This window comes from Megascapheus bottae, chromosome 25, assembly GCF_031878675.1.
Source record: "Megascapheus bottae isolate mThoBot1 chromosome 25, mThoBot2.hap1, whole genome shotgun sequence".
Taxonomy (NCBI): domain Eukaryota; kingdom Metazoa; phylum Chordata; class Mammalia; order Rodentia; family Geomyidae; genus Megascapheus; species Megascapheus bottae.
The window spans coordinates 1334583-1360652 of record NC_143533.1 but is presented as its reverse complement, the minus strand read 5'-3'; the positions used below and the strand labels follow the sequence as shown (position 1 = coordinate 1360652).

The following is a 26070-nucleotide window of genomic DNA, read 5'->3' as shown; positions in this document are numbered from 1 at the left end:
TGGAAATAAGAGTCTCACAGAATTTCCTGCCCAGGTTAACCTTGAACTGTGATCCTCAGATCTCAGCCTCTTGAGTAGCTAGGCTGACAAGTGTAAGACACAGGCACCCAGCCATGTTTTTCTATTAGGTATGCCTGAGTATATTTCATGAGCAACATTAAATTAACATGTCATCCTATGTAAAACAAAATTTAAAAAAGCCCAGGGCATTTTGACAGCAAGGCTGAATGAAATTGTATGGACTATCTCCATTTTTATTTCTCAGGATAATCAATTCACAAAGCCATTCTTGGGTGATGAGATGTTACTGTAACATGACTACTAAACGTATTTATTACTAAATTATAAAATTGCACAAACGGTCTACGCAAACTGGCAAAACCTCATTAATGAGTTTGAGCATTTATTTCGTCAACCAATGCTTTTTCATTTGCTTGTTTTCCCCTTTGGTTTGTTTAATTCAGCCTCATATTTGGTACACAGGTAATCAACCACTGGAACCACATTCTCCGAGGTCCCAGGCAAGCTTCAGACCGTGATCCTCCTACTTCTGTGTCCTGTGTCGCTGAGGCTACAGGTGGGAAGCAACCCTGCTTGTTGATTAAGAGGCATTCTCGCTAAGTTTTTGGTCAGGCTGCCCTAGGACCATGATGCTTATTGCTGGGATGACAGGTATAAGCCATCACGCCTGCTCAACAAATACCTGTTGAGTGCCTCAGATATACTCAGGGCTGGTTTTTTAAAGGTCCATGAGGACATGAGAGCACACTTCATGGAGGAGTGGTTACAGATTATCTGTAAGGCTGGTAGGATGGCTGAGAGATGGATTTCATCCTTGGTCCCTAAGCCTCCATTTCCCTATTTACAAAATAAGATTGATCATCCTTCCCCTGGTTGTCTGAGAAATGAGTGAAACGACCTAGGCCCAGAAGGAAAGGTCATGAGACACTTATCTCCAGTGAACCACCAGAAAACCAGAAGTGGCGCTGAGTCTCTAAGTGGTAGAGTGCCAGTCAGCCTTGAGCAAAAGAGCTCAGGGACAGTGCCCAGGCCCTGAGTTCAAGCCCCATGACCAGCTTCCCCAAAAGCTTTATTGGTATCCCTGGCGTGAGACAAATGAAGACGAGGGGCAGGAAGTCCTGGGTTAGATGGCTTTGAAGTATTCTGGGGGGAAAGCAGCTCAGTGCTGGCCGACTGTGGTCACCCGGGGCCCAGGTCAGGGGATCTCAGGGCCAGCACACCCAGGCCCAGAACATCTGAGTGGCTCCTGTCCTGCTCAGCTGCGCCTCCTTCAGGCCAAGCCCCAGGATTTCCTGTCTGCGCTCTGTCCCAGCAAAGAATCTGGGCAGGGTTCTTACTGCTTTGTTCCTGGGGATGGAGATGGGCCAATCTGGCCAAATTGGCTTCAGGAGGTGGAGAACGCCGGCCTGGAGGTGCACACCTGCACTCTGGAGGAGGGAGCTGGGAAGTAGTGAGTTAGAGGCCTGCCTGGGCCCTGTGTCTTACCTGGGCCCTGTCCTCCGCCTGCTGCTTTTCAACCCCCTCCCTCATCAACAGGCAGGGCCTGGACCTTTCCAGACACTCGCAGCACACTCAGATCTCCTCCACTGTCCACCTCTAGAGTACCACGATGGATGGGCCAGTGGGTCACTGCAGTCTCCAGCTGGGCAGCATTCCCCCCCCTCCACTCTAGAGCTCACCTCAAGGCCTTTGTTCAGGAGGTGCCCTCTGCCTGCAATAAATTTCTTCACCCTGCTTGGCCTGAATGAACTCTCCCATGTAAGGAGTCTTAACTCTGGGGCTGCAGGTACAGCTGTCCCCTCTTTTCCCTTTGTTTCGTCCTGTGTTCCCTAGGCCTGCCGGTGTGTCTGTGTCCTCCCACACCCTATAGGCGTTTGTAACCTCCAGCCAAGCTTCACAGCTCCAGCAGAGAACAGATCAATAAAGATCTGAGAGCTGATGCTAATAAGCCAATAAACAAACCTGTGAACTCCAGCCCAGGAGCCAAGGATTCAGGGACCAATTCTGCCCCTAGGTGGCGCAGCTGGGTGAGGGGCGTGGCTCCCAAGCCAGGCACAGGGCCCTGGGTGGCTGGATTTTTGTGGCTGAAGGGGTTATTGAATAATTTTGTTCTGATGGTTAAAATTGCTGGCATTTAACCAGATATGGTGGCTCACACCTGTAATCCTAGCTACTCAGGAAGCTGAGATCTGAGGAACCTGGTTTGAAACCAGCACCAGCAGTAAACTCTGAGAGACAATGTTTTTTTGTTGTTGTTTTGTTTTATGTCAGTCCTGAGTCTTGAACTCAGGGCTTGAGCACTGTCCCTGAAAACTTTTGTGCTCAAGGCTACTTCTCTACCATTTGAACCACAGAGCCATTTCTGGCAGTTTATTGGAGATAGGAGTCTCATGGACTTTCCTGCCTTGGCTGGTTTTAAACCACAGTCCTCAATTATCAGCTTCTAGAGGAGCTAGGATTATAGGCATGAGCCAAGGATGCCCAGCCATGAGACTTGGCAGCTCCAATTAACCAGCAAAAAGGCTAGAAGTGGAAGGGTGGGTCAAATGGTAACGTATCAGCCTTGAGCGAGAGAGATGAATGAGCGTGAGAGGCCCTGGGCTCAAGCCTCAGTTGGAGCAAAATTTTTCAAAAGCCTATAGATTGGCCTTGGAGTTAGAACTGTAGAGTTGACGTCCAGCTTTTACCACTCTTCCAGCTGTGTTCCTGTGGGTACCGAGCATGGGCTCAGATGGTTTGGAAGTGATCCAGGTGATGGAGACAGCCTGGAGGCCCAGCTCATGCACTGAGCTGGCTCTTACTCCAGGCCTCCCTTAAACATGCCAGGCAGAAAGCTGGGGGTTGAGGGCTGGACTGGGGGGCCAGGGAGAAGCTCTAGCCCCTGGTATGGCTTTCCTCTGCCCACCTCCCCCACAGCAAGCAGCCCAGCATGGCATAAAGTGGCCTTTTGAATGGTTTTTATAGCGGCATAAAAGTGCCTGCGGGTGAGTGGATTTCTCTGGTCACCCGAGCTGGTAGTAAATTGCATCTTTTGGCAGAGGCGGCTGGCTGCGGGCAGCGCCAGGATCAATAGTTGAGCCCTTGCTGGGCTGAGGGCAGATCTGAGCTCAGAAGGGGGAGGGGGAGGCCCTGGGGGCCGGGGGGAGCGTGTGTGGCGGAGGGAGGGCTCTTGGATTTGATGGTTTGTTTGCTTTTGAGGCGATGGAGGGGGCTGTAACCCCGGTCAGAGGCATCATTTGCCAGCCCTTCTCTCTCCTCCAGAAGCAGCTGTGAACTTAGGGTTCCATTGTGATGATCCTCTGAACACCACAAGTTCAGGAGTGACCTTAACTCCTCTATATCAGCCCGGAGGCTATGGCTCAGGCTGTGGAAATGCTTGCCTAGCAAGATAGGCCACGAGTTCAAATCCCCACGACTGCCAAAGGTTTTCCCTCTCAGGGACAATGATGAGTCTCAAGGTACTCAGGATAAAAGGGACAGGCCAAGCCACAGCTGCCAGAAGCCACAGAATTTCCAGATTTTCAGAAGACCCATGGACGTGAGTGTTGGCCAATGTATTTATACGACGGTGTGCAGCTACTCAGGAGGCTGTGTTCTGAAGCCAGGCCAGGGCATGAAAATCTGGGAGACCCTTATCTCTAATGAACCAGCAAAAAGCCAAAAGTGGAGCTGTGGCTCAAGTGGCAGAGCACCAGCCTTGAGTGAAAAAGCTCAGGGACAGGGCTCAGATGTTGAGTTCAAGCTGCAGGACTGGCAGTGCCCCCTGCCCCCCCCCACACACACTCACTCACCTGAAACAACGAAAAACCCTGCATGACACTCAGGATCTTTTCAGGTGGAACCTTTGGGAAATTGGGTTAGATGAGGGTAGCCCCACCATCGCATTCATGGCTTTCTAAGAAGAAGTAGAGAGACCTGAGCTGGCATGTGTATTACATCTGGTCCTGTGATACCCTCTGACTGCCGTGCTCTCATGTGGACCCCTCTGGACACTGGGACCCCACACCGGCAGAACCACGAACTACATGAACCTTCTTTCTTCCTAAGCATCTCAGTCCATAGCATTGTGTTACAGGCTACAGCACACAGAAGAGACCTGAGGTAAACGGAGAGGAGGGGATAAAAGAATCCAGGGGAAGGGGAAAGCTTTTTGTAGTTAAAGATGACCAAGCAACTGCATGGAAGGCTGAGATTGGGAAGATGGCAGTGCCCAGGCCAGCCTAAGCAGACAAGTCCACAAGACTCCATAGCTACAGAAGGGAACCCAGATGTTGTGGCGACACTGGAAGACCTAAAGTGGCAGACTGTGGTGCAGGAGCCCACATAGGTGGGAAACAAGACCCTATCCAGTAAGAGAAGCTAAAGACAGGGCTGGAGAGGGGAGAGGGAGGAGAGAGGGAAATGGGGACAAAAACATGAGAAGGGGTATCAATGTGTGAGAAGTAATGTACCTTCTGGAATCTGAACTCAGAGCTTCTGGGTTCAATTAACTACTCGGGTAATTGGAGTTTCAAGGACTTTCCTTCCCTAGCTGGCTTTAAATTGTAGCTCTCCATTCTCAGCCTCCTGAGTAGCTAAGATTACAGACCTGAACTACTAGCGTTCAGCTTGAAGGTGGAGAGTGTGTTTGTTTTGCTCATCCTGGGGCTTAACCTCAGGGCCTGGGTGCCATCCCTGAGCTTCTTGGTACTCAAGGTTAGTGCCATACCACTTCAGCCATAGCACCACCAGCTTTTTCTAAGTGGTTTATTGGTGATAAGAGTCTTATGAACTTTCCTGCCTGGGCTGGCTTTGAACCACGATCCTCAGATCTCAGCCTCTTGAGTAGCTCGGATGACAAGCGTGAGCTACCACGGTCCAGAAGTCTTCTCTTTCTTTTGTCTTCTTCTTTCTTTTAACCTCTCATTTAGCACCCAATGAGGACCAAGAAGAATTGCCACAATTCTCTTTCCTGAACTGTCCTTCCTGCCTCTTCCTTAAATGATAATGTCACACACACCCTAGGCAGAAAAGTCTATGAGATTCTTACCTCCGATTCATCACCAAAAAGCCAGAAGTGGAGCTTTGGTTTAAGAGATAGTTAGGCTTGAGCAAAAACCAAACCAAACCAAACCAAAAAGCTTAGGGACAGTATGCCCAGGTCTTGAGTTCAAGCCCCAAGACTGACTCCAAAAGAAAAACAAAATTAAATGTGAGGCCCTCGTGGTTATTTCATTCTGAGATTCGCAGCACTTGACATTATAATTGTGGGATTCTATAAAACAGCCCATTAACTGCAACGATAAATTCTGATTGCTAGTGGGTGGGCAGAGTAGGCTGCCAGCTCAGAGCTATGAGGGAGAATTTGCATGTGGTTCACAGATGTCCAAGTCCCGGCTCTGGGGTCCACGGAGGCTCTTGTCCTGGGGTCTGAGGTGTGGAGGTTAGATTGTACTTGATGGCTCAGATTACAACTTTCTTGGAGTTGGATGGCCAGAAGGCTTTGGCTCAATGGCTCAGGTTGCCCACCCAGGCCCTTTGTGGGGACAGGAAAGGCCGGGTGGGACTTTATTCAGATACAGGTGTTATTCACTTAAACTCAGGGAGCTGGACTTTGGGCAGTACTGTTCAGCACCTTTCTATGTCTGCTGGTCGATGCCCTTTCTCTATGGCTGGTTTACTCTAAACTTTCTCTTTTGTTCTTGTGCTGGTACTGGGGCTTGAACTCAAGGCCTTTCCTTCTTGCTTGGATTTTTTTTTTCTTTTTGGCCTTTTGGCTCAAAGCTGGGACTCTACCACTTGAGCCACACCTCCACTTCTGGATTTTTGTTGGTTACTTGGAGATAAGAGTCTTATGGGCTTTCCTGCCCGCATGGGTTTAGAACCCTGATCCTTAGATCTCAGCCTTCTGAGTAGCTGGGACGGCAGATGTGAGGCACTGAGAGTCCCAGGAAACATTTAAAAATATTCTTTACATTCTCTACCCATCCCTGAGTCTACCTTCCCCTCTCTCCTATCCCTGCTCAGCAGCAGCAAAGTTTCTTGGGAGAGCAGAGCCAGGTTAAGGTGCTTAGGTGATTGGGCTCAAGGATACCGCCCTACCCAGGAGCCAAGCCCCATTCCCATTTTCTAGAGGTTAATTGGAGATAAGAGTCTCAGGTCCTGACAGTGTTCTGTGGGTCTGGCTGCCTGGAGCACGGGTATAAACCAGGCAGATAAAACAGAGTCCGTGGTTGCTTCAGACACTCGTGAGCTCAGTCTTCTACCGGGTGCCTGAGGAACTCCAGCCCCAACTCCCCACTCGAGAGCATCTGAAGTATTGATCAAAGAGAAGCCTGTGACCCACGCCTGTAATCCCAGCTACTCAGGAGGCTGAGCTCTGAGGATCATGGCTCAAGGCCAGCCTAAGCAGGAAAGTCCCTGCTTAGGGACCAGAAAACAGACAGTGGCACTGTGGCTCAAGTGGTAGAATGCTAGCTGTGAGTGGAAAAAAAAAGCTCAGGGACAGTGCCCAGGCCCTGAGTTCAAGACCCAGGACACACACACACACACACACACACACACACACACACACACACACACACTGACAAGTATCTTCTGAGCCAGACAAATGGGCCTCACATTTGTGAGATGACAAAGACACTCAACCCAATACCTTCCCCCTTTATAACACCTGCTCAGTGCTGTGCTTGGCTGTTCTTTCAATGAACCTTCAGGAGAGCCCCACCCTAATTAAAGCAAGCTTATGCACCAGGAATGGACATGCGCAGTTGGAAGGCTGCTCTGTAACCACCTCCTGCCACTCAAAGCTGTGCACTACAAAGGACTTTCCGGTGGGAGGATCCACCCCTCTCTCCTCTCCTTCCCCCTTCACCTCCCTCTCACCATCCCACAAAAAAGAGGTAGGCTGCCTTTTCTGTCCAGATGTTCCAAGTTTGCTCATTGTTTGCTTATTTTGGTACCATCAAGAGTTTGTGGCCGCCAAATAGCCACCAGAGATCATCACATTTAATGTCCCCTTGAATTCTGTGGGGGAGGGGTGATCGTGAGCAACCCTTTTTACAGATGGAGAAACTGAGGCAAGGACCTCGTTCCTTGATCACTAGGGAAAAAAAAGAGGCACAATCAAAAGTCAAAACTGAGTTATCTAAGTGCAAAGCTGACCCTCTGGATTTAAGCCATGTCTTTTAATGGCTGAAAATGGTATTTCTTAATATCTCTCTCTCTCTCTCTCTCTCTCTCTCTCTCTCTCTCTCTCTCTCTCTCTCTCTCTCTCTTTCTCTCTCTCTCTGAAGGCAAATGGATTTTCCACTCACAATATGGGCTAGGAATAAATCACAAAAAGCTTTTTTTTTCTTAGCTTTTTACATTTTTTGGGGGGGGGAGTTCTGGGGTTTGAACTCAGAGCCTGGGGTTTTTACATTTTTCTTGACTCATGTATCAGAAGACTCGTTAAGCCTAGTGCCTGCTTAAATTCTCCTGTCTCTTCTTAGGTTTTTCTTTTCCTCTCTCATTTTTCTTTCTGGAGGTAGATCTTCCTGCCCATTTCTAAGGCTGAGCGAGCCAGGCCTGAGTGGCTCACACTTGTAATCTTTATTACTTAGGAGGCTGAGATCCAGAGGATCAAGGTTCAAAACCAGCCTGAGCAGAAAAAAAATCTGTGAGACTCTTTTCTCCAAGGAAGCAGGAAAAAAAAAACCCAAACCAAACCAAGACAAAAAAGTAGAATGGATCTGTGGCTCAAGTGGTAGGGCACCAACTGAGCAAGTGAGAAACACTGAGTTCAAATTTGGATGCTGGCAAAAACAAAAACAATAAAAATAAAATAATAAAAAAAGAAAATGAGTTCTGTCAGACAACATATGTATCCTTATGGAGTCTTTTTGTCCCATATTAAGACAAGACAGGAAGGGTTAGGGTTCTGGAGTTTTCTTTTTCTGATGTGGAGCTTAGCAGCTAGTGATGGGTAGGTATGTGGATCTTGGCCTTTTTTTTCTGAGGTTGATGGCAGCAGAGGTTAGCAAGATACAGCCAGCCCTCTTCTAGGCCTGCCACCCTGGCCTGGGAATTTTCCAGGGCCACCAGCTCTGGGGCCCACCCAGGCCGCATGCTCTGTGTCCCTTCCTATCCCCAGTGCTCTGAGGTTGGGGATTTCTTTGTGGAATCCTTCCACCTGGCTCAGGCTTGCTGCTGGTTAGCTTTCCTGTCTCAGAACAGTAAAGGAAGGTCTTTCTTCCCCCGCATCCATTCTTATCTCTCCGTTTATGTGCCCATTTCAGTTGGGATTTATGAAGAAAGAAGAATTAACAGCATGAGCTTAAATGATGATAATAAAAATGCAAATTGACAATTTCCCTTTTATCAAGACAGAAAGACGGGAAGGACAAATGCTCTAAGGTAATGGGAGCAGGGGAATGATGGGAGAGTTTTATTCTTTGCAGTTTTTCCTATCTCAATTGGATATCTATTACTTGCACTTCATAGTTTATCTTTTAATTCCCCAAATGTCAAACGGGGAGAAAATAATAGAACGTATGTACGTGTGTGCCCACCATAAAAGTTTAACACATTAGCACTGGCCTAATGATTACAGATCTCTACTTTAAGGCCATTGAGTGTGTGTGTGTGTGTGTGGTGTTGGAGCTTGAACTCAAAGCCTGAGTGTTGACCCTGAACTTTCTTTGCTTAAGGCTAGCTCTACCATCCAGGCTACAGCTGCACTTCTAAATCTTTGGTAGTTTATTGGGGATAAGAGTCTCATGGATTTTCCTGCCTGGGCTGGCTTCGAACTGCAGTCCTCAGATCTCAGCCTCCTGAGTAGCTAGGATGACAGGTGAGAGCCACTGGTGCCTGGCTTTTGCTTTCACTTCCAGTGTCCCAATTATTGCCAGTGATTAAAACCCAGACTCATTAGCATTCACTCAGGTATGAACGTATGATCTACTCTAGATAGAAAAGAATCTATGAATATAACTTCCCAATTTATTCCCTGCCCTCTCCACGGAGCACGGAACATCTCATTAATCTCATTATTAGCACATGAGAGGATTTAGTTCATTTGTTTGAAGCCAGGCTCTGGTGACTCACACCTGTAATCCTAGCTACTCAGGAGGCTGAGATCTGAGGATCACAGTTCAAAGCCAGCCTGGGCAGGTAAGTCCATGAGACTCTTATCTCCAACTAACCACCAAAAAGCCAGAAGTGCAGCTGCGGTGCCACATGGTTGAGCATTAGCCTTGAACAGAGAAAGCTCAGGAACAGCACTCAAGCCTTGAGTTTAAGCCCAGCACAAGGGTGTGAGGGTGGCAGTCTTTTAAACCTATTTGATTATTTATTTAAATTCATTCAAAGGTTTGTTGTGATTTGACGGGGGTCCCTGAGGTGCAGCCCTACTTTTCTATCTGACTTCTGAGCCCATGGAGGAGAAAGACAAAAGGCCCTGAGGACAGCAGCTTACAGAATGAAGGCTGGGCTGAATATGGTTTGGGGGCTGGGGTAGGGTTGGGGGGAGGCGCTGGGAGGTTTGGGAAGTTTTCCTGTCTTTCCCCCTACCCCAAAAGGAAAGTGTGAGTCTGCAGAACCAGCTGCTCACCACATAAGCGCCTACGCCACCCTGCCTGGAAGCCACAAAACAAGGCACGTTGCATCAGTTAGCTCGTTCCCAGAAGAGAACTCGCAGTGTTCTGTGTGCTAATTCTTTACAGTTAGCAGAGCTGGTTTCCCCTATTTTCTTTTGAGGTTCTGGGCTTGGAACTTAGCACCTCACATTTGCTTGGTTTGCCTGCTTATAACAGATATTGTGTCTAAAACTATATCTCCCAGCCCAGCTTGCTTCCTTCCTTCTTTTCTTCACTTCCTTCTTTTGCCTCCTTCCTTCCTTCCTTCCTTCCTTCCTTCCTTCCTTTTTTCCTTCCTTCCTTCCCTCCCTCCCTCCCTCCCTCCCTCCCCCTCTCCCTCCTTCCCTCCCTCCCTCCCTCCCTCTGTTTCTTTCTGGTTATTCTAGAGATGGCGTTTCATAAGCTTTTTGACTTGGAGTGGCTCTGAACCCCGATCCTCCAGATCCCAGCCTCCTGAGTACTAGTATAAATGTGAGCCCCTTCGCTTTTCCCCCACATGTGGTTGAAACTGCTTCTCTTAAAAACTAATTCAAGCCTTGGGAGTGTGGCCTAGTGGTAGAGTGCTTGCCGAGCACGCACGAAGCCCCGGGTTCTGTTCCTCGGTACCACATAGGTAGAAAAGCCTGAAGCAGTGCTGTGGCTCAAGGGGGAGAGCGCTAGCCTTGAGGAAAAAGTCCAAGGACAGTTCAAGCCCCAGGACTGGCAAAACAAACAAACAAACAAAAACCAAAACGAATTCAAGAAAATAAAACAGAGATGATTTAAAGACAAAGATGAAGAGACTTCAGTCGAGTGTGAGAAACACTGACCCAGTTACGACAGGCTGAAACTTCAGCGCCATCTCTTCCTTTCACAGATGGAAGACTGAGGCTGTGGCTTTCCCTAAAGGATGGAAAGCTTTGCTTCAGTCTCAACACAGAGTAGTTAGAAAAAATCCCTCGGGCTGTTGATAGATTACATAAACATAAACCACCCACCGGTCCAGTCTAGGAGCTTAGCAGATTTTAATTCTCTCTTTTCAATCTCTCATTCTAAATGCTCAGTAAGAATCTGAATGAATAGGTCAACAAATTCCCACTTTAAAACTGGTATAAGCTGCGTGCTGGTGCCTCACGCCTGTCATTCTAGCTACTCAGGAGGCTGAGAGCTAAGGATTGCAGTTCCAAACCAGCCTGGACAGGAAAGTGTGAGAATCTTATCTCCAATGAACCACCAGAAAACCTGTTGAACCTGTCCTTCATGGAGCCCAGTTCAAGACTCCTATAGGCGGCTTTAAGAGCCTCTCACAATACTTTCTGAGTCCTGAATCCTCAGGTCGGGGTGCTGAGAGAAACATGTGAACACATAAGAATAGAATGCCATAGGCAAAGATCAAGACACAAAGATATTTTAGACAGGACTTTTAACTTTTCTCTTGGGCGATTTCTTTTTCTTTGAGGTTTTATTATTCATTTAGTCTGAGACTGGAATCCAAACTTGGTATCTGGCACTTCTGCAGTGTGCAGATGGGCTGGCCTGACCCACTCCAGGTACAGGGGTGCCAGAACAAGCCCCGCCCACCAGGCACCTGTCCATCAGCCATGATTCAATCAGTCAGTCAACCAGACACCTGTCAGCCAGGCAGACACATCTCTGGTCCTTGGAGGCTCCGAGAGTAAAAGAGATGTCAGTCACACATATTCCTACTGCCTGAATTTTTGTCAGACATGCAGTTGATGAGGGAAGAGACATAGAAGGAAGTTTCTAGAAACCCATGGGTTCCCCTCCCCCATCCCACTGTTTTTGTCTTGTGCTTTCCTTTTCTTGACTTAGTCTTTTCTGTGTAATGTGGTGGTGATTGCCTATATCTGTGTGTACTTTGGGGATACAGATACCAAAGGATGGAGCCATAGAAGGCAGAATTGCATGTGATTTGGAGATGCGGTTCTCAGAAAAACCCCAAACTATAAAGGGACACTTCCAGTTCTGCCTTTGTCTTCACCCATTCCTGCTGCTGTCATAAAATAACATGGATGGAGAAGGTTCTGGGCAGTGGAGGATGAAAGCAGGGGAGTGGATGGAGCTAAAACAAATCAGGTGAAGTGAGGTAAGCCAAGCTTAGAGAGACAAATGGCATCTGTTTTCTCCCATATGCAGAAGACAGATCTAAAATTTATCAGGATTTGATCAATTATACAGGACTGAGACCAAAAGAGGACATTCTCTCAGGGGAAGAACAGAAAGACACAATGCCTATGTGCATCTGACCACACAAGATAAAACTTATCAAAATGGACTCCAGGAAATGGAAATAAGAAGATTTTGTTTTCTTTTTGTCTTGTTTGTTGCTCTGTCCTTGGACGGTGGGGGCAGGCACAGAAATGGAGGAGCAAAGGGTAAACAAATCCAGCCAGGATGCTCACTACATACTGTTCTTGAGCTATACAACTTGTGGGTGGGGATAGGAGGGAAAAAACTGGGAGAGAGCGAGGGAGGGGTGACATTGTCCAAAAAGAATTGAATGGACTCATTATCTGACTTATGAAATGGGTCATTCCTCTGTATATCACAATATTTTTACTAGTGGAAAGTTTTATTTATATGCAATTCATTTGTATATCACATTTATCATAACAATGTAATATTTAGTAATAATGACAAACTCTGTGTTTCTGCTCCTAGTAGAGGGACGCGCGCGCGCGTGTGTGTGTGTGTGTGGGGTCCATGTTAGATCAGTGGAAAGACTGGGAAACCTGTAGACTGGGAAGGATTGCAAATGGACCCAGGATTTATCCCAGTCTCCATAATTTGGTTTACACACACACACACACACACACACACACACACACACACCTTGTCTAGAATTCTTCTTCTTCTTTTTTTATTTTTTTTGCCACTCCTGGGCTTGAGCTCAGGGCCTGAGCACTGTCTTTGGACTTTCTCAAGGCTAGAGCTCTACCACTTGAGCCTCAGCACCACTTCTGGCTTTTTTCTATGTATGTGGTACCAAGGTATCGAACCCGGGTCTTCGTGCATGCTAGGCAAGCACTTTAACCACTAGGCCAAACTCCAGGCCTAGAATTCTTCTTTCTCAGCCGTTTAAAGAGGCATCTCTCCCATGCCATTCCACCTTCCTCCAGGAGCGGCCTCCCCATCCTCCGAAGTCCAACACATCACAGAATAATTGGCCTCATAGTCCCACTGGTCTGAGCTGTATGGACCAGGAAATGAAATGAATGCAGTGTGCAACCTGGGCTTTCCTCCAGCTCCCGTGTGCATTCAGGAGGTAGAAGGGCATGCTGGGTGAATGGAATCCCATCAACAGCTCATTTTTTTTAAAAAAAGTAACAGTTTGGGGCGGGGAGTTTGGCCTAGTGGTTAAAGTGCTTGTCTAGCATGCATGAAGACCCGGGTTCGATTCCTCAGCACCACACACATAGAAAAAAAAAAAAGCCAGAAGTGGTGCTGAGGCTCAAGTGGTAGAGCTCTGGCCTTGAGAAAGTCCAAGGACAGTGCTCAGGCCCTGAGCTCAAGCCCAGGACTGGTTAAAAAAAAAAAGTAACAGTTTGTCTAATAAGTTCTTGACCTAAGTTACCCAGCAAGTCTTCTCATGTCCTTCTGGGTCATTGTACCCAGGGGGGAAATGACATGATGTATTCCTTGTTGGGGGGGCATGGAAATTGGGTTTCTGTGGTCCAAAACTAGAGCTGAGCTTTTAGATGAAAGCATCCACTCCTGGGCTGTAAAATCTCAGGTTGAGAGACAAGATGGAGGGACATACATGGCCACCAGGAAGCAGAGAAGCAAGAATAAAGGCCACATAAGCAGAGAGCCTACTATGTGCCCAGCAAATGCTTCCTTGCTTCACCTCCCACCATGACCTTTTCATTTTGTGGCTTGAACGCAGGGATTGGGTCCTTATCCCTGAGCTTTTGTATTTGAGACTAACTCTCTACCACTGGAGCCATAGCTCCACTTCTGGTTTTGTTGTTGGTTCATTGGGGAGTCTTTGTTTATTTCTCACTCCCTTTCCTGCTGAGTGGAATGCAGATAGGTGGATCGCTGTCCTGAACCATTCCAGTGTACCCATTCCAAAACTCTTGGTTTCTTCTGAGCTATTAGTGACAGAGTTGCATACTTGTGTGGCATTGCTGGGAATTTTGAGCAACTTAGACAGATATGGACACACACACACACACACACACACACACACACACACACACCCTGAGGAGTCTTTTTGGTCTCACCCCGACTAGTCAAATTTCATCTGCTTAAACTACACTAATTTGGAAACTGTGTCAGTTTGCCCTGGGGCAGCTTCGGTGTTCAGGGACAGTTGCCCTGGATTTAAAATCAGAGCCTTCTCAGCGGATTCTTGTTCTCCAGATTTCACTCATTTTCACTAGGGTTTCTAAGGTACTAGAGTACCTCTAATTTGCATACAATGATTGATATGCTAATTACAGCAGGCTCATGCCTATTCATGAAGGCTGAGAGGTCACTCAGTCGGTACAGTCAGAGGAATCGTGTAACGGCAAGGATTAAGGCTGGATGTAAGTGCATGGAATTCAGAATTTTCCTCTGTTCTGACTATAAAGTCTTTACGATCACTATAAATGAGCATATTTCACTGGTTGTTTATGGGGTGCTTGGGTGCTGGCTTTGTGTCTCCATGTGGTTCTGGCCACCATGTTACCTTTGCAAGATTCCATGATACCAAATATTTTGGGGTGGGGAATATATCAGGATGAATTCTTGTGTGTGTGTGTGTGTGTGTGTGTGTGTGTGTGTGTACTGGAGCTGGAGCTCAAGGCCTATTGCTCTTAATTGCTTTTTTTTTTTTTGTTCAAGGCTGGTGCTCTACCACTTGAACCATACCTCTGGTACAGCTTTGTGCTGGTTATTTTGGAGGTGGCGTCTCATGAATTTTTCTGACTAGGCTGGGACAGAGAAATGAATCCTCTGAATCTCAGCCTTTGGAGTAGCTTAGAGGACAGACATGTGCCACCAGCACCTGGCTGTCTTCAATGTTTTGTGTGTCTTCTACAGGTCAGCGTGGTACAGCCTTGGGCCTGCATTTCTCAGCTTTTCCATATCCAATTGTGCTGCACTCTAACACAGGAAGGGCTGTGACTGAGTGACACAAACACATTTGGACAAGACAGGAGAGCGGAGGTCTGCGTGGCCGGGGTGGCCTCCCTCACAGACTCCACACAGGGACGTGCAGTCCTGGCTTACCGGGAGCATGGGTTTCTGAGGTGGCTGGGGAAGGAAAATGGAGTGAGGGGACGGGGGGGGGGTGGAGCCTGGGAAAGGACCAGGAAGGGAATCAGATGTGAGGCAGAAGCCGTGGAGAAGGAAAGAGCAGAAATAAAGTTGGGGGGTCACTATGGGCGCCATGCTGGGGGGGTCTGGAGGTGACCCCGGGTTTCTGGGACACATTCAAGGCAAGGATGGGAGCTCGGGTTTCTCTAGCTGAGGCACACTGGGGAGGGCGCTGGTGGGCAGCACAGCCTTGCCCACGGATGGCAGCCACGTGGAACGCTACAGGGCAGGGTCCAGGAAGCCAGGCTTCCTCTTCCTCTCGTTTGTTTTGAAGGAGAAAGTCAAAATGCAATGGTTTTCTATAAATGCTTCCAGTTTGTAACTGTTGGCAGAGATTTTAGAACATTATGCTGGCTGCATATCAAGATATCGGATGTCTCTTCAGCCCTCAGCTCTTGGGTTTGCAATTTCCAATTCAAAGTGTCTGGATCTCCTTGGCTGTGCCACGTGACCCCCCCCTGCTGTGCCATGGGACCTCCTTGCAGTGTCACGTGATCCGTCTGCACCCCACTCTTCCTGCAGGCCCTCACTCTTCACCTCAGCCCTCCTAATCCCTGCCCTCCCTTTCCTGCCCCCTTCCCTGGCCTCCCCACCCTCCCTGCTGTCAGCTGCTCCTTGTACCAGGAGGCATGAATGTGTGTGTGAATGAATGAATGAATGAATGAATGAATGAATGAATGTGTCCATCCTGCACTGCAGGCCTGGCTTCTAGAACCACCACATTCAGGACACGAGAGCGCCATATTTATTTCACATGGACAAGCATGATTCCATGCATGCTGAACCCGTAACAGGAGAGTTATGTGCTTTTCGTGTCATGTGGGGGGGACAGTCTCCCCTGCACCTCCTCCTCTAAGCACAGGTGAGTGCATGGCCCTGGAACCGGTGGTTCCTTCCTCCTAGCTGTGCCCTTGGTGGTGGGGGGGGTCCCCCGGCCCTGGCCACCCCACAAGGGGGGTGATCTCAGGCTCCCACACACCTGGGGCTTCTGCGGTAGGGAGGTTGCTTGTCCAGCCCACTTGTGGGTGGATGATGACAAGGACAGGCCACTGTGCCCAGAGTCACAGAACCACCATTTACAAATATCTGTCACCATTGGAGAGTTCCACTCTTTTTTCCAGCAGTTTCCCCCCAAGACTTCTAGTGAGAGGAGGGAGGAAGACTCTGGACCTGAATGGGCGTACCACAGGCAGGTTGCATTTGCCTTGGACAGACTGGTGAGAGCCAGAGGCCGGGTGCCCTCCTCCAAAGCCAGGGGTCTCTTGGCCCCTGTGGGGCTCTCTCTCATTTCAAGATGACGTCCTCAAGGGGACCCGGGTTAGGAGCTGGGAACGAGGGGACCACAGCCAGTGTTTTCTTGGCAGACAAGGCTCAGAGGCTCGGAGAGTGGATCTCACCAGAAACGACGAGAGGAGGACGAGGCCTGGCGTTGGAAAAGTGGCTTATTCCCATCGGAAATCCTGCCCAACCGTCTCATAAAATTTAATATTATGAGGTCTATAAAATTCCCGGAGCTGGTCTATCACTTCAGGGTCAATTTGTACATGAGTTCTGCCTTTTGATTTGCCCAGACACCGAGGTAGGAGACTCGATTCTGGTTTTTTCAAGCAAGGGAATCCTTTGGTCTTGTTGAAATAGAAATGCTTGTCGGTGATAAAGCGTTTGATGCCCAGGAAATCCTGGATGCGCCCCATCTCCCCAGCGGGGTCGGTGATGAGTCTCTCACCGCTGACGAAATGGATCTGGGCCAAGGGGAAGTACTGCAGCCAGCTCTCCAGGTGCAAGGCGTACATGCCAATGCGGATGGCATTCCATGACTCGTCCACCAGGCCCAGGGTACGGTTGCGGAATGACAGGCCCTCGAAGGTGGGAATGTCTGGCTTTTTGGACAGTGTCTGGGTATAATCAGAGATGGCTCTGGTCACGGGATTCCGCACAACCACGATCAGCTTCGTGTCCCGGGACATATTGAAGATCCGGCGTGGGGCTTCTTGAGTGACAAAATAGCTGGGCGTCTTCTCCAGTGTGATCTGAGTCTCCAGGGTTCTGGGCATCAGGCTTCTGGGGTGGGAGGCGGGGGGAGGGTGGGAAGGACACAGACACAAGGCAGAGTTACCCAGGGCTGCCTCAGGGGTCAGAACCCAGTCACCCTGTCCCTCCCTCCTCTCTTTGCCCACCTGGAGAGGTCCCCATTTTCTTTCTTTCTTCTCTAAATATATATTTTTTAAATTATTATTATAAAGAGGATGACTGTTGCCATTTCTGGGCCCCTCTTACCCTCCCAAAGATGGATAAACAAACAAGACCAAAAGAAAACAAAATTCTCTTCTTTCCATTTCTGGAGTTCCAAGGAGATTATATTGTGTGATCAGATGCCCATCAGCATTGGACAATTCTAAGAGGAACCCATGTTCAACTTTGTTCATTCCTATAAAATATCTTAAAGAAAGGCACTGGCGGCTCACGTCTGTAATGCTAGCTACTCAGGAAGCTGAGACCTGAAGACGGAGGTTTGAAATCAGTCCATGTAGACAAATGAGTGTCTTCTCTCCAGTTAATCAGCAAAAAAAAATAAAAGCCAGGAATGTGAAGCTTTGAGTTCAAGCCCCACAAACACAACACAAAACAAAAACAAACAACAAATGCTGAAAATGTAAGAAGCAGACTGTGAATCAATCCATGGCAGTCCTGTTGTAAGGGAAAAGGCTCGTGTGTGTGTGTGTGTGTGTGTGTGTGTGTGTGCGCGCGCGCGCACATGTGCACATGGGAACTTCCTTGCTCTGAGAACACAGCCCTCTCTACTCTGTCATTTTCCCTGGTCATAGAGGAAGTTTCACTTAATTGTTTCCAGGTGCTAAAAAACTGCTGGAGTTCTCTAACCCGTGATGACTCTAAACGTCACCCAGTCTTGTCTACGCAGCTCCACAGAAAACACCAGCAATGTGGTCCGGAACTCACTGTATGGATGTCCGTCCTGTGTGAGTTCACACAGCAGCCAGCCGTGTTCCTTCTGTGGGGCCTCAGCCCGAGATAACAAAGTCACAAAGAGAAAAGACTGCAGGGTGGCACTGGTGTTCTCACTGAAGCTGATTCCCTTTACATCCTGTGCACTGTGGAATTTGCCTTGGGTTCTATTGTGTGACATGTCCACAGAGGTCAGCTTTCTCTCTCTCTCTCTCCACTCCCTCTCTCTCATACAGAACTCAGCTCAAACTAAGGACCTTTTGTTCTACCACTTGAGCCATGCCCTCCAAATCTTTTTGTTTTAATTCTTTTTCAGATAGGGCCTCACACTTTTGTCCGAGCCTGGCCTCAGACCACAGTCCTCTTGCATGGCTGGTATTACAGGTCTGGTCTCCCACACCTGTGTGTGTGTGTGTGTGTGTGTGTGTGTGTGTGTGTGTGTGTGTGAGAGAGAGAGAGAGAGAGAGAGAGAGAGAGAGAGAGAGAGAGAGAGAGAGAGAGAGTTTTGTGTTTATTTTGAGATAGGATCTCAGTAACTTTTTTTTTTTTGACTCTTATCACATGACAACCTTCCTCCTGTCTCTTCCTCAAAAGTAGCTGGGATTACAGGTGTGAGCCACCATGCCTGGTCTTGTCACTGGACCATCTGAAAGGTCAACTGTGCTTGGGGAATGAGAGAGACGTTTTCTGGAAAACTCACTTGTGAACTTACATGGCCTGGACTTGCCAAAGGCATCAGCCATGCTCGTGGCCAGGAACTGTAAACCTCACACACAAACAAGTGGTGTCTGAATCATCATCATCTCTCTCTCTGGCTGCATCCTCACCCCCACAACGTGGTTTCTCACCGAGGACTTAGGAATCTGGGGCAGACGACAGCAATGCACCAACGCAACAGTCAGTTGCAGAGCCTGGATTCAAGTGTGACTTCAGTATTCAGGAAAACGCGAGAAGAGCACATAAAAATGATCTTGGCACCATAACAGCCTTTCTAGGCATGAGACAAACACCCCAAAGGAAGAGACTGAAAAGTTAGACTGCCTTTTAAAAAAAAAATCAAGTCTTTGCAAAGGGAAAATAACCATCACTGAAATCAAAAGAAAACAGCTAATTGGAAAATAAAATATTTGCAGCATACATTCTAGAGAGAGAGTTTTATAGCTGTTCATCTATATAATCTCTATTTTTTCAGAGTTCTTGGAAATCAAGAGAAAGAGCTAGTAGAAGCCATAAAAGAGCTGATAGAAAACGTAACAACTGGAAAACATCTCAGTAGCATACTCCATTGTATAACTCAGGAGAGCCCAGGATTAAAGAAATGCGAATAAGAACAACCATGAGAGCATCTAAGTCACCCGTAAGTCTGAGACATATTTCATAATGGGTTTCCATGTTTGAAACATGCATAGGTATGTTCAAACCACATGTATGTATGAAACATACCTATGCATGGCTCAGCATCTACCGGTTGCTAGGCAACACCACATCTAACTGATAGCTAATTCCACTTGGTAACCTCTCATTCTTCACCCCAGCCAGCTGAGGCTCATCACTGCTTCACCATGGCCAGTGTTACAGAAAGCCATACACCATCATTCCCTAGCTAGGCTCTCCTTTCTACCTTGCATCCAGAGCCTACAGGCCCTGTGTTACTCTCTCCAGGGGCATCATCATCCAGAAAACAAGATGGCGCCTAGGGAAAGTGAGGTACCAAGTGGTATTTGAGAGCTGTCAGTACACAGAGTCAGTCAACCCTTTTTGCTGTGGTTTTTTTTCAATGGAATTTTACTTCCTGCCCTACTATTCATCTGAACCACCTTCCACCGATTTACACTGACAGATGTGCATTGGTCAAGGGAGGGGTCTCATCAACGATTTTCTTTTCTTTTTTGGTAGACTAGTATTGAACTTCAGACCTTCCTATCTCAACTTCCCAAGGAGCTAAGATTTCAGGCATCAACCACCAGCACCTGGCACTATTCTAGTATTTGTGTGTTCGTGTGCCTATACTGGTGCTCAAGGCCTGAGCATTGTGACTTTCTAGTTTTTTGCTTAAGGGTAAAACTCTACCGCTTGACCCACACCTCCATTTCCAGTATTTTGCTAGTTCATTAAAGGTAAGAGTCTCACAATTTTTCTTGCCCAGATTGGCTTCAAACTACCTTTTAAATTATACTCATTATAGTATTTTACCCATGTCAGTGAAAAGTTTCCAAATATAAAGTTATTAAGGGTATACTATGATGAACTATATTATGATGTAGCTACTCCATTGTCTTACCAAAATACTATTAATTATTGTGATTTATATTTTGGGTTGAAAATTGTATTAATATTTATAATCTGAGGCAAAAGCCAAGGGAAGGGGGTATATTATCCAAAAAGAAACGGACTCTTTACCTGACTTAAATAACTATAACTCCCCTGTATATCACCTTTAAAATAATTTTTAAAATAGGTTTAAACATTTTAAAATAACTTTAAAATAATTTAAAAAATTTAAATCCTACTGTAATAAAAATGGCATGCAGAGATCTGGGTACCAGTGCCTCACGCCTGTAATTCCAGCTAGAAGTCAGATTTGAGGATCACCATTTGAAGCCAACCCTAGGCATGAAAGCTCGAGAGATTCTTATCTTCAATGAACCACCAGAAAATGGGAAGTGGCACTGTGGTTCAAAGTGGTAGAGTGCTTGCCTTGAGTGAAAGAGCTCAGGAACAGTGCCCAGGCCCTGGGGTCCAGCCTCACGACTGACCAAAAAACCAAACCAAACCAAAAGAGAACAATATCCACCATCTTGCCTCCGAGTACAGCTTCCCAGGCCAGCCAAGCAGCTGGCTGGAGGAGAAAATAGCCACTCTGTGGTCTTCCGTGCCTGTCTTTCCAGTCTGAGCATCTCTGCATTCAACACACAAGTCTCTCATGCTGCACTGCCCCAAGCAGGAGTGCTCAGATCCACTCCAAACACTCACCAGAGCTCATCAATTCTAAATGCTTCCAGAAGGTTCCCAACACTTCCAGATTCTCCAACCAAGGACTGGATGAGTCCAGGCCTTTACTCTGCTTTTTTAATACCAGGCCTACCTCCTCCCACTCCAGACCCCTCCCCCCCACACACACTTCCTGGGATGCTGTGGCGTCTCCTGGTGGGAGGTGACCAGGGGATAAAGTTGTAAGTCCATGAACATCTATCTTGGTGTTGGTGTTGGAAGCCACCTGTGTAAGCCATTGGCTCCCCAGGTCTGAGGCAGATCAACTTGGAGGAATCTGGTTTGAACTCAGCTCCTTGTGCTCTCTTGCTTGGCTTTGTTTTTGTTGTTGTTCTCGTTCCACCATTTGAGCCACATGTTCACATTCAAGTTTTTGCTGGTTACTTGGACTACCAATGCCACGGCTGGCTTTGAACGATGATCCTCAAATCTCAGCCTCCTGAGTAGCTAGGATTACAGGTGTGCATCTGGCTTCCACCAGTGTTCTGTATGCCAAACGCCTAGGCTAGGAAGGCATTGAGATTGAAACCCAGAGACAAGGTCCCTGAGAAAATGCCGTCATCCTTGACCTTAAGAAAGAGTTTCCCAGCAGAGCACAGTGGCTCCCACCTGTAATCCTAGCTACTCAGGAGGCTGGAATCTGAGGATGAGGGTTCAAAGCCAGCCCAGGCATTGGATGTCTCTGATTCCCAATTAACCACCAGAAAACTGGAAGTGGTACTGTGGCTCAAAGTGATAGAGTGCTAGCTTTGAGCACCCAGGCCTTGAGTTCAAGCCCTAGGACTGGCAACCAAAGAAGAAATTGACGCAAGGCCCTTTGGTGGTAAGCACTGGATACGAGGATCTAAACTCCACTGCCGACTCTACCCTTGTCCTTATAACCTTCTGTCTATGAGCTTCATTAAAGTTAGGTAAGACAATGATGCCTGCTAACAGGATTAATATTTAATATTGCTCTATAATTTATAAGCAACTCAAATTAAAGCTTTAATAGATGGTGAAATGGGAAATCGTAATAGTAGAATGGCTTAACTTAATCAGTATACCAAGTGTAATTCCCGTTTAACCCCCAAAAGGACTTTAAAAAGTTGAACTTGACTAAATCGGTATGTTTCTTTTGGATTAGTAAATGAATGCAAAGAGTCAATGCATTTCTTAGAAGGAAGAACAAGAGGGAGGAGACGGTCACACCTCATATGAAGAGGCATATAATAAAAGCAGCAATTTATACAATATGGTCCTGGCTCAGAAATGGATTTATATGACAATAGCAAATTAAAAAAAATAGGCACAAGGCTGGGCACTGATGGCTCAAGCCTGTAATCCTAGCTACTCAGGAAGCTGAGATCTGAGGATCCTGCTTTAGAATTGGCTGGAAAGTTTGTGAGACTCTTACCTCCAATTAAGCAGCAAAAACATAGCAGTGGAGGTGTGTGAGTCAAGTGGTAGAGTGCTAGCCTTGAACCACAAAGTTAAGGACTGAGTTCAAGCCCCAATACAAACACACACACACACACACACACACACACACACACACACACACACACACACACAGAACTACGCAATAAAACACAAGGTATAGAGGGAGTGCGTTAAATCAGTTGAGAAATTATGGATTTTATTTTGGTCTTTGTTGAGCTAATCATTCATTGAGAATGGAGCTAGGTTTCTTATTCACAGCTGACTCCACAATTAAGGCAAGGTTTAGTAAACTGATCTCATGTTACAAAGGATGAAAACCTCATCAGGTGCTGGTGGCTCACACCTGTAATCTTAGCTACTCAGGAGGCTGAGATCTGAGGATCATGGTTCGAAGCCAGCTCTGACAGGAAAGCCTGTGAAACTCTTATCTCCAATTGACTACCAAAAAGCTGGAAATGACTCTGTTGCTCAAAGTGGTAGAGTGTTAGCTTTGAGCACAAAAGCTTAGGAACTGTGCCCAGGCACTGAGTTCAAGTACCAGGACTGGCATAAAAAAAAGTCACTGACACGGTTTAAGGAGTAGAGTACCTGGCAAGCAAGCAAGCCAAGCAAATGCAAGGCCCTAAATCCAAGACTCAGTATGGCCAGCAGGGAAGGAGGAAAGGAGGAAAGGAGAGAAGGAGGGAGGAAGGGAGGAGAAAACTGAGCAGATGTTTGAGACACAGAAAAATGCTGAAAGAATTCTTTGTACACAGACAATGAGGCTGGCTCAGGTGTGTAGGTGTTCGTGAGTGTGATTTTGTATGTTCAAAGGCAGGATGTGATATTCTAGTGTCTTTGGCTTTTCCACGTATGTAATATATATCTCTCCTTGCTGTTCTAATGAGTTTTCTTGAAAGATGACAGTAGCACAATATTCTTTGTTTGATATCCATATTCAGCTCTCCTGTACTTCATTCCCAATGCACTTATCAATTGTAAATAGGAACACAGTAATAGTCCATTTCTGCCAAGCAAATAGAACAGAGACTTCAAAGAGTAAATCTTGGAGGGAGTATGGAGGAGGCTCTTGCAGTCCTGTCAGAGGGGAAATTGGGAGACCAGAGGCTAGAAGAGAACTCCTCCTTAGAAGACCAAAATCTCAAAGAAGATACAAAGTTGGCAAAAATATTCAAATTGATTTACTAGAAAGAAACACAAGAGAAATCCTTTGTAATTTTCATTTTGTAGCTTAATGTCCATTAAACTCAATCTAAATCTAATATCCATGCTTTGTGATTTTAATTCATTTAATACAAATGATCTCTCTTCTTTTTTGGTATTCTTAGTTATTTTGTTGGTAACATACTGGGGCCTTTGCATTCTTGCTTGGCTTTTTTACCCAACGCTGGTGTTCTACACTTGAGCCACAGCTGCACTGCCAGCTTGTGTGTGTGTGTGTGTGTGTGTGTGTGTGTGTGTGTGTGTGTGTGTGTGTGTGTGTGTGTGTGTGTGTGTATACTGGTATTGGGGGTTGAACTCAGGGCCTACCTGTCTCTTAGCATTTTTTTCTCAAGGCTGGTGCTTTACCACTTGAGCCATAGCCTTACCGGTTAATTGCAGCCAAGAGTCTCATAACTTTTCTGGCTTGGCAGGCACTAAGCTGTAATCCTCATATCTCAGCTTCTGGAGTATGGTATCACAGTTTTAATTTTTCCTCTTTTCTTTCTTTTCTTTCTTTCTTTTCTTTCTTTTCTTTCTTTCTTTCTTTCTTTCTTTCTTTCTTTCTTTCTTTCTTTCTTTCTTTCTTTCTTTCTTTCTTTCTTTCTTTCTTCTGCCAGTTCTGGAGCACTGTCCTTAGGCTCTCTCAAGGCTAACGCTGTACCACTTGAGCCATGGCACCACTTCAAGCTTTTTCTGTGTATGTGGTATGGAGGAATCCAACCCAGGGCTTCTTTTTTTTTTCTAATGAAGAATGGAGAATGCTACCTTTGGAAGTCACTTCACCTCACTCTGAGCCATGGTTTCCCCATAAAAGGGGAATGAAATGCAAAGTTCTCTGCTGGGTGGTAGGAAGGCTGGAGATGAGGTCTGAAAATCTCCTAGTGTGCCCAGAACACAGTAGGCATTTGTTAGCACCAGGCATTTTTGTCAGCCTTGGCCTGGAGCTGTAGGAGAATCAATGCAGAATGTCAGCTGGGCCTTGTGGCTCACACCTGTAATCCTAGCTACTCAGGAGGCTGAGATCTGAGGACTCGAGTTCAAATCCAGCCCAGGCACAAAACTCTGTGAGACTCTTATTGCTAATTAACCACCTGAATACCAGAAGTGGCACTGTGGCTCAAAGCGGTAGAGTGCTAGCCTTGAGCTGAAGAGCTCAGGAACAGCGCCCAGCCCAGAGTTCAAGCCCTCCTACCAACAAAAATAAAAATAAAAAAGACATGTAACACACAGGGCAGAGCAGACCAGGGCTCAGGAAGCGAGCTGCATTTCACGGGGGCACAGAATCTTCGTTTGTGAAATTCCACAGTCATCCAGAATCTTCATCTGCAATCTCTACGTGGACTAACTCAGTGTGTCAGCAAACCCTGGACTCTTCCACTATGTCGGGAGAATTTCTCTCTGTCCCTCATTCCAGGCTGGTGCTCAACCACCAGAGCCGGCAGATCCTCTTCTGGCTTTTGAGTGGTTCATTAGAGATAAGAGCCTCACAGGCTTTCCTGCCCTCGCTAGCTTTGAACCTTTGATTCTCAGCCATTAGCCCCTCATGGTACAGGTTCTATGAGGATGAGAACTAATATGAGCTGAGGGCTAAATGAGGAAATATACTGTGTAAAAAGCAACTGGTCCTTGGCCAGGTCCGTAAAAATGAATGTTAACCAGACCAGGAGTTTGGCCTAGTAGTAGAGTGCTTGCCTACCTTGCACAAAGACCCGAGTTCGACTCCTCAGTACCACATACATAGAAAAAAGCTGGAAGTGGTGCTCAGGCTCAAATGGTAGAGCTCTAGCCTTGAGAAAGTCCAAGGACAGTGCTCAGGCCCTGAGCTCAAGCCCAGCATTGTCCTCTCCCCCCCCCCCCAAAAAAAGAATGTTAACCAAGACCAGGCATAATGGCACTTGCCTGTAATCCTAGCTGACATAGGAAGGAGGATTATGTTTTAGAGCCCAAAAGCAGGAGACTAAAAGAATCAAGAACTAAAGCAAAGAAGGCTGGGGTTGTAGCTTATATGGCAGGGCACTTGCCTACTAAGTAAAAGGCTCTGAGTTCAAATCCAAGCTCTAGCAAAATATATGTGCTACTGGATTAGGAGAACCAAAGGGAGCAATAACGCAGAAAGATGCTTGCTGACAAAAACCGTATGGAGTTGAGATCTCTTTAAGGAAATCCTGTAACAGCTAGAAAAAAAAATACAAGGTCTTACAGAACATTTACCTCCTCCCTGTGATAAGCTTATAATTTGTTTATTAGATAGCCCTAAAAGGAAAACTGTGAGAAAAGCTGTTTAAAACTATAGTGCTATTAAGGTCAAAAACATTTCGATGGTATCAAGGGGGCAGGGCAATCAATGCTCTTTGAAGAAGAAAATGTCTTTTAGAAAAGGCTAAAGTCTAGTTAGCACCAATTCTTAAATAAGCCATGGAAAAGCAAAAGCTCACATGATTTTTCAAGGAGTGGAGTGTAATAAAGATGAAACTAAGGATTTAACATTACACGTGTTTGTGTGTGTGTGTGTGTGTGTGTGTGTGTGTGTGTGTGTGAGCGCGCGCGCGTTCGTGTACACACTGGTACT

At 46.8% G+C, this 26070-nt stretch overlaps 1 protein-coding gene across 2 annotated transcripts in view; it reads right to left on the bottom strand.

Annotated features, from left to right (window-relative positions):
- Window positions 1-15665: 15665 nt before the first annotated feature.
- Window positions 15666-26070, bottom strand: part of Hs3st2 (heparan sulfate-glucosamine 3-sulfotransferase 2) — a 53090-nt gene continuing 42685 nt past the window's right edge. For both annotated transcript variants that reach the window (XM_090357699.1, XM_090357698.1), the window contains exon 2: window positions 15666-16982. In XM_090357699.1, coding sequence (XP_090213825.1) covers window positions 16364-16975 — 612 coding nt within the window. In that variant the 5' untranslated portion in view covers window positions 16976-16982 and the 3' untranslated portion in view covers window positions 15666-16363. The remainder of the gene's footprint in view (window positions 16983-26070) is intronic.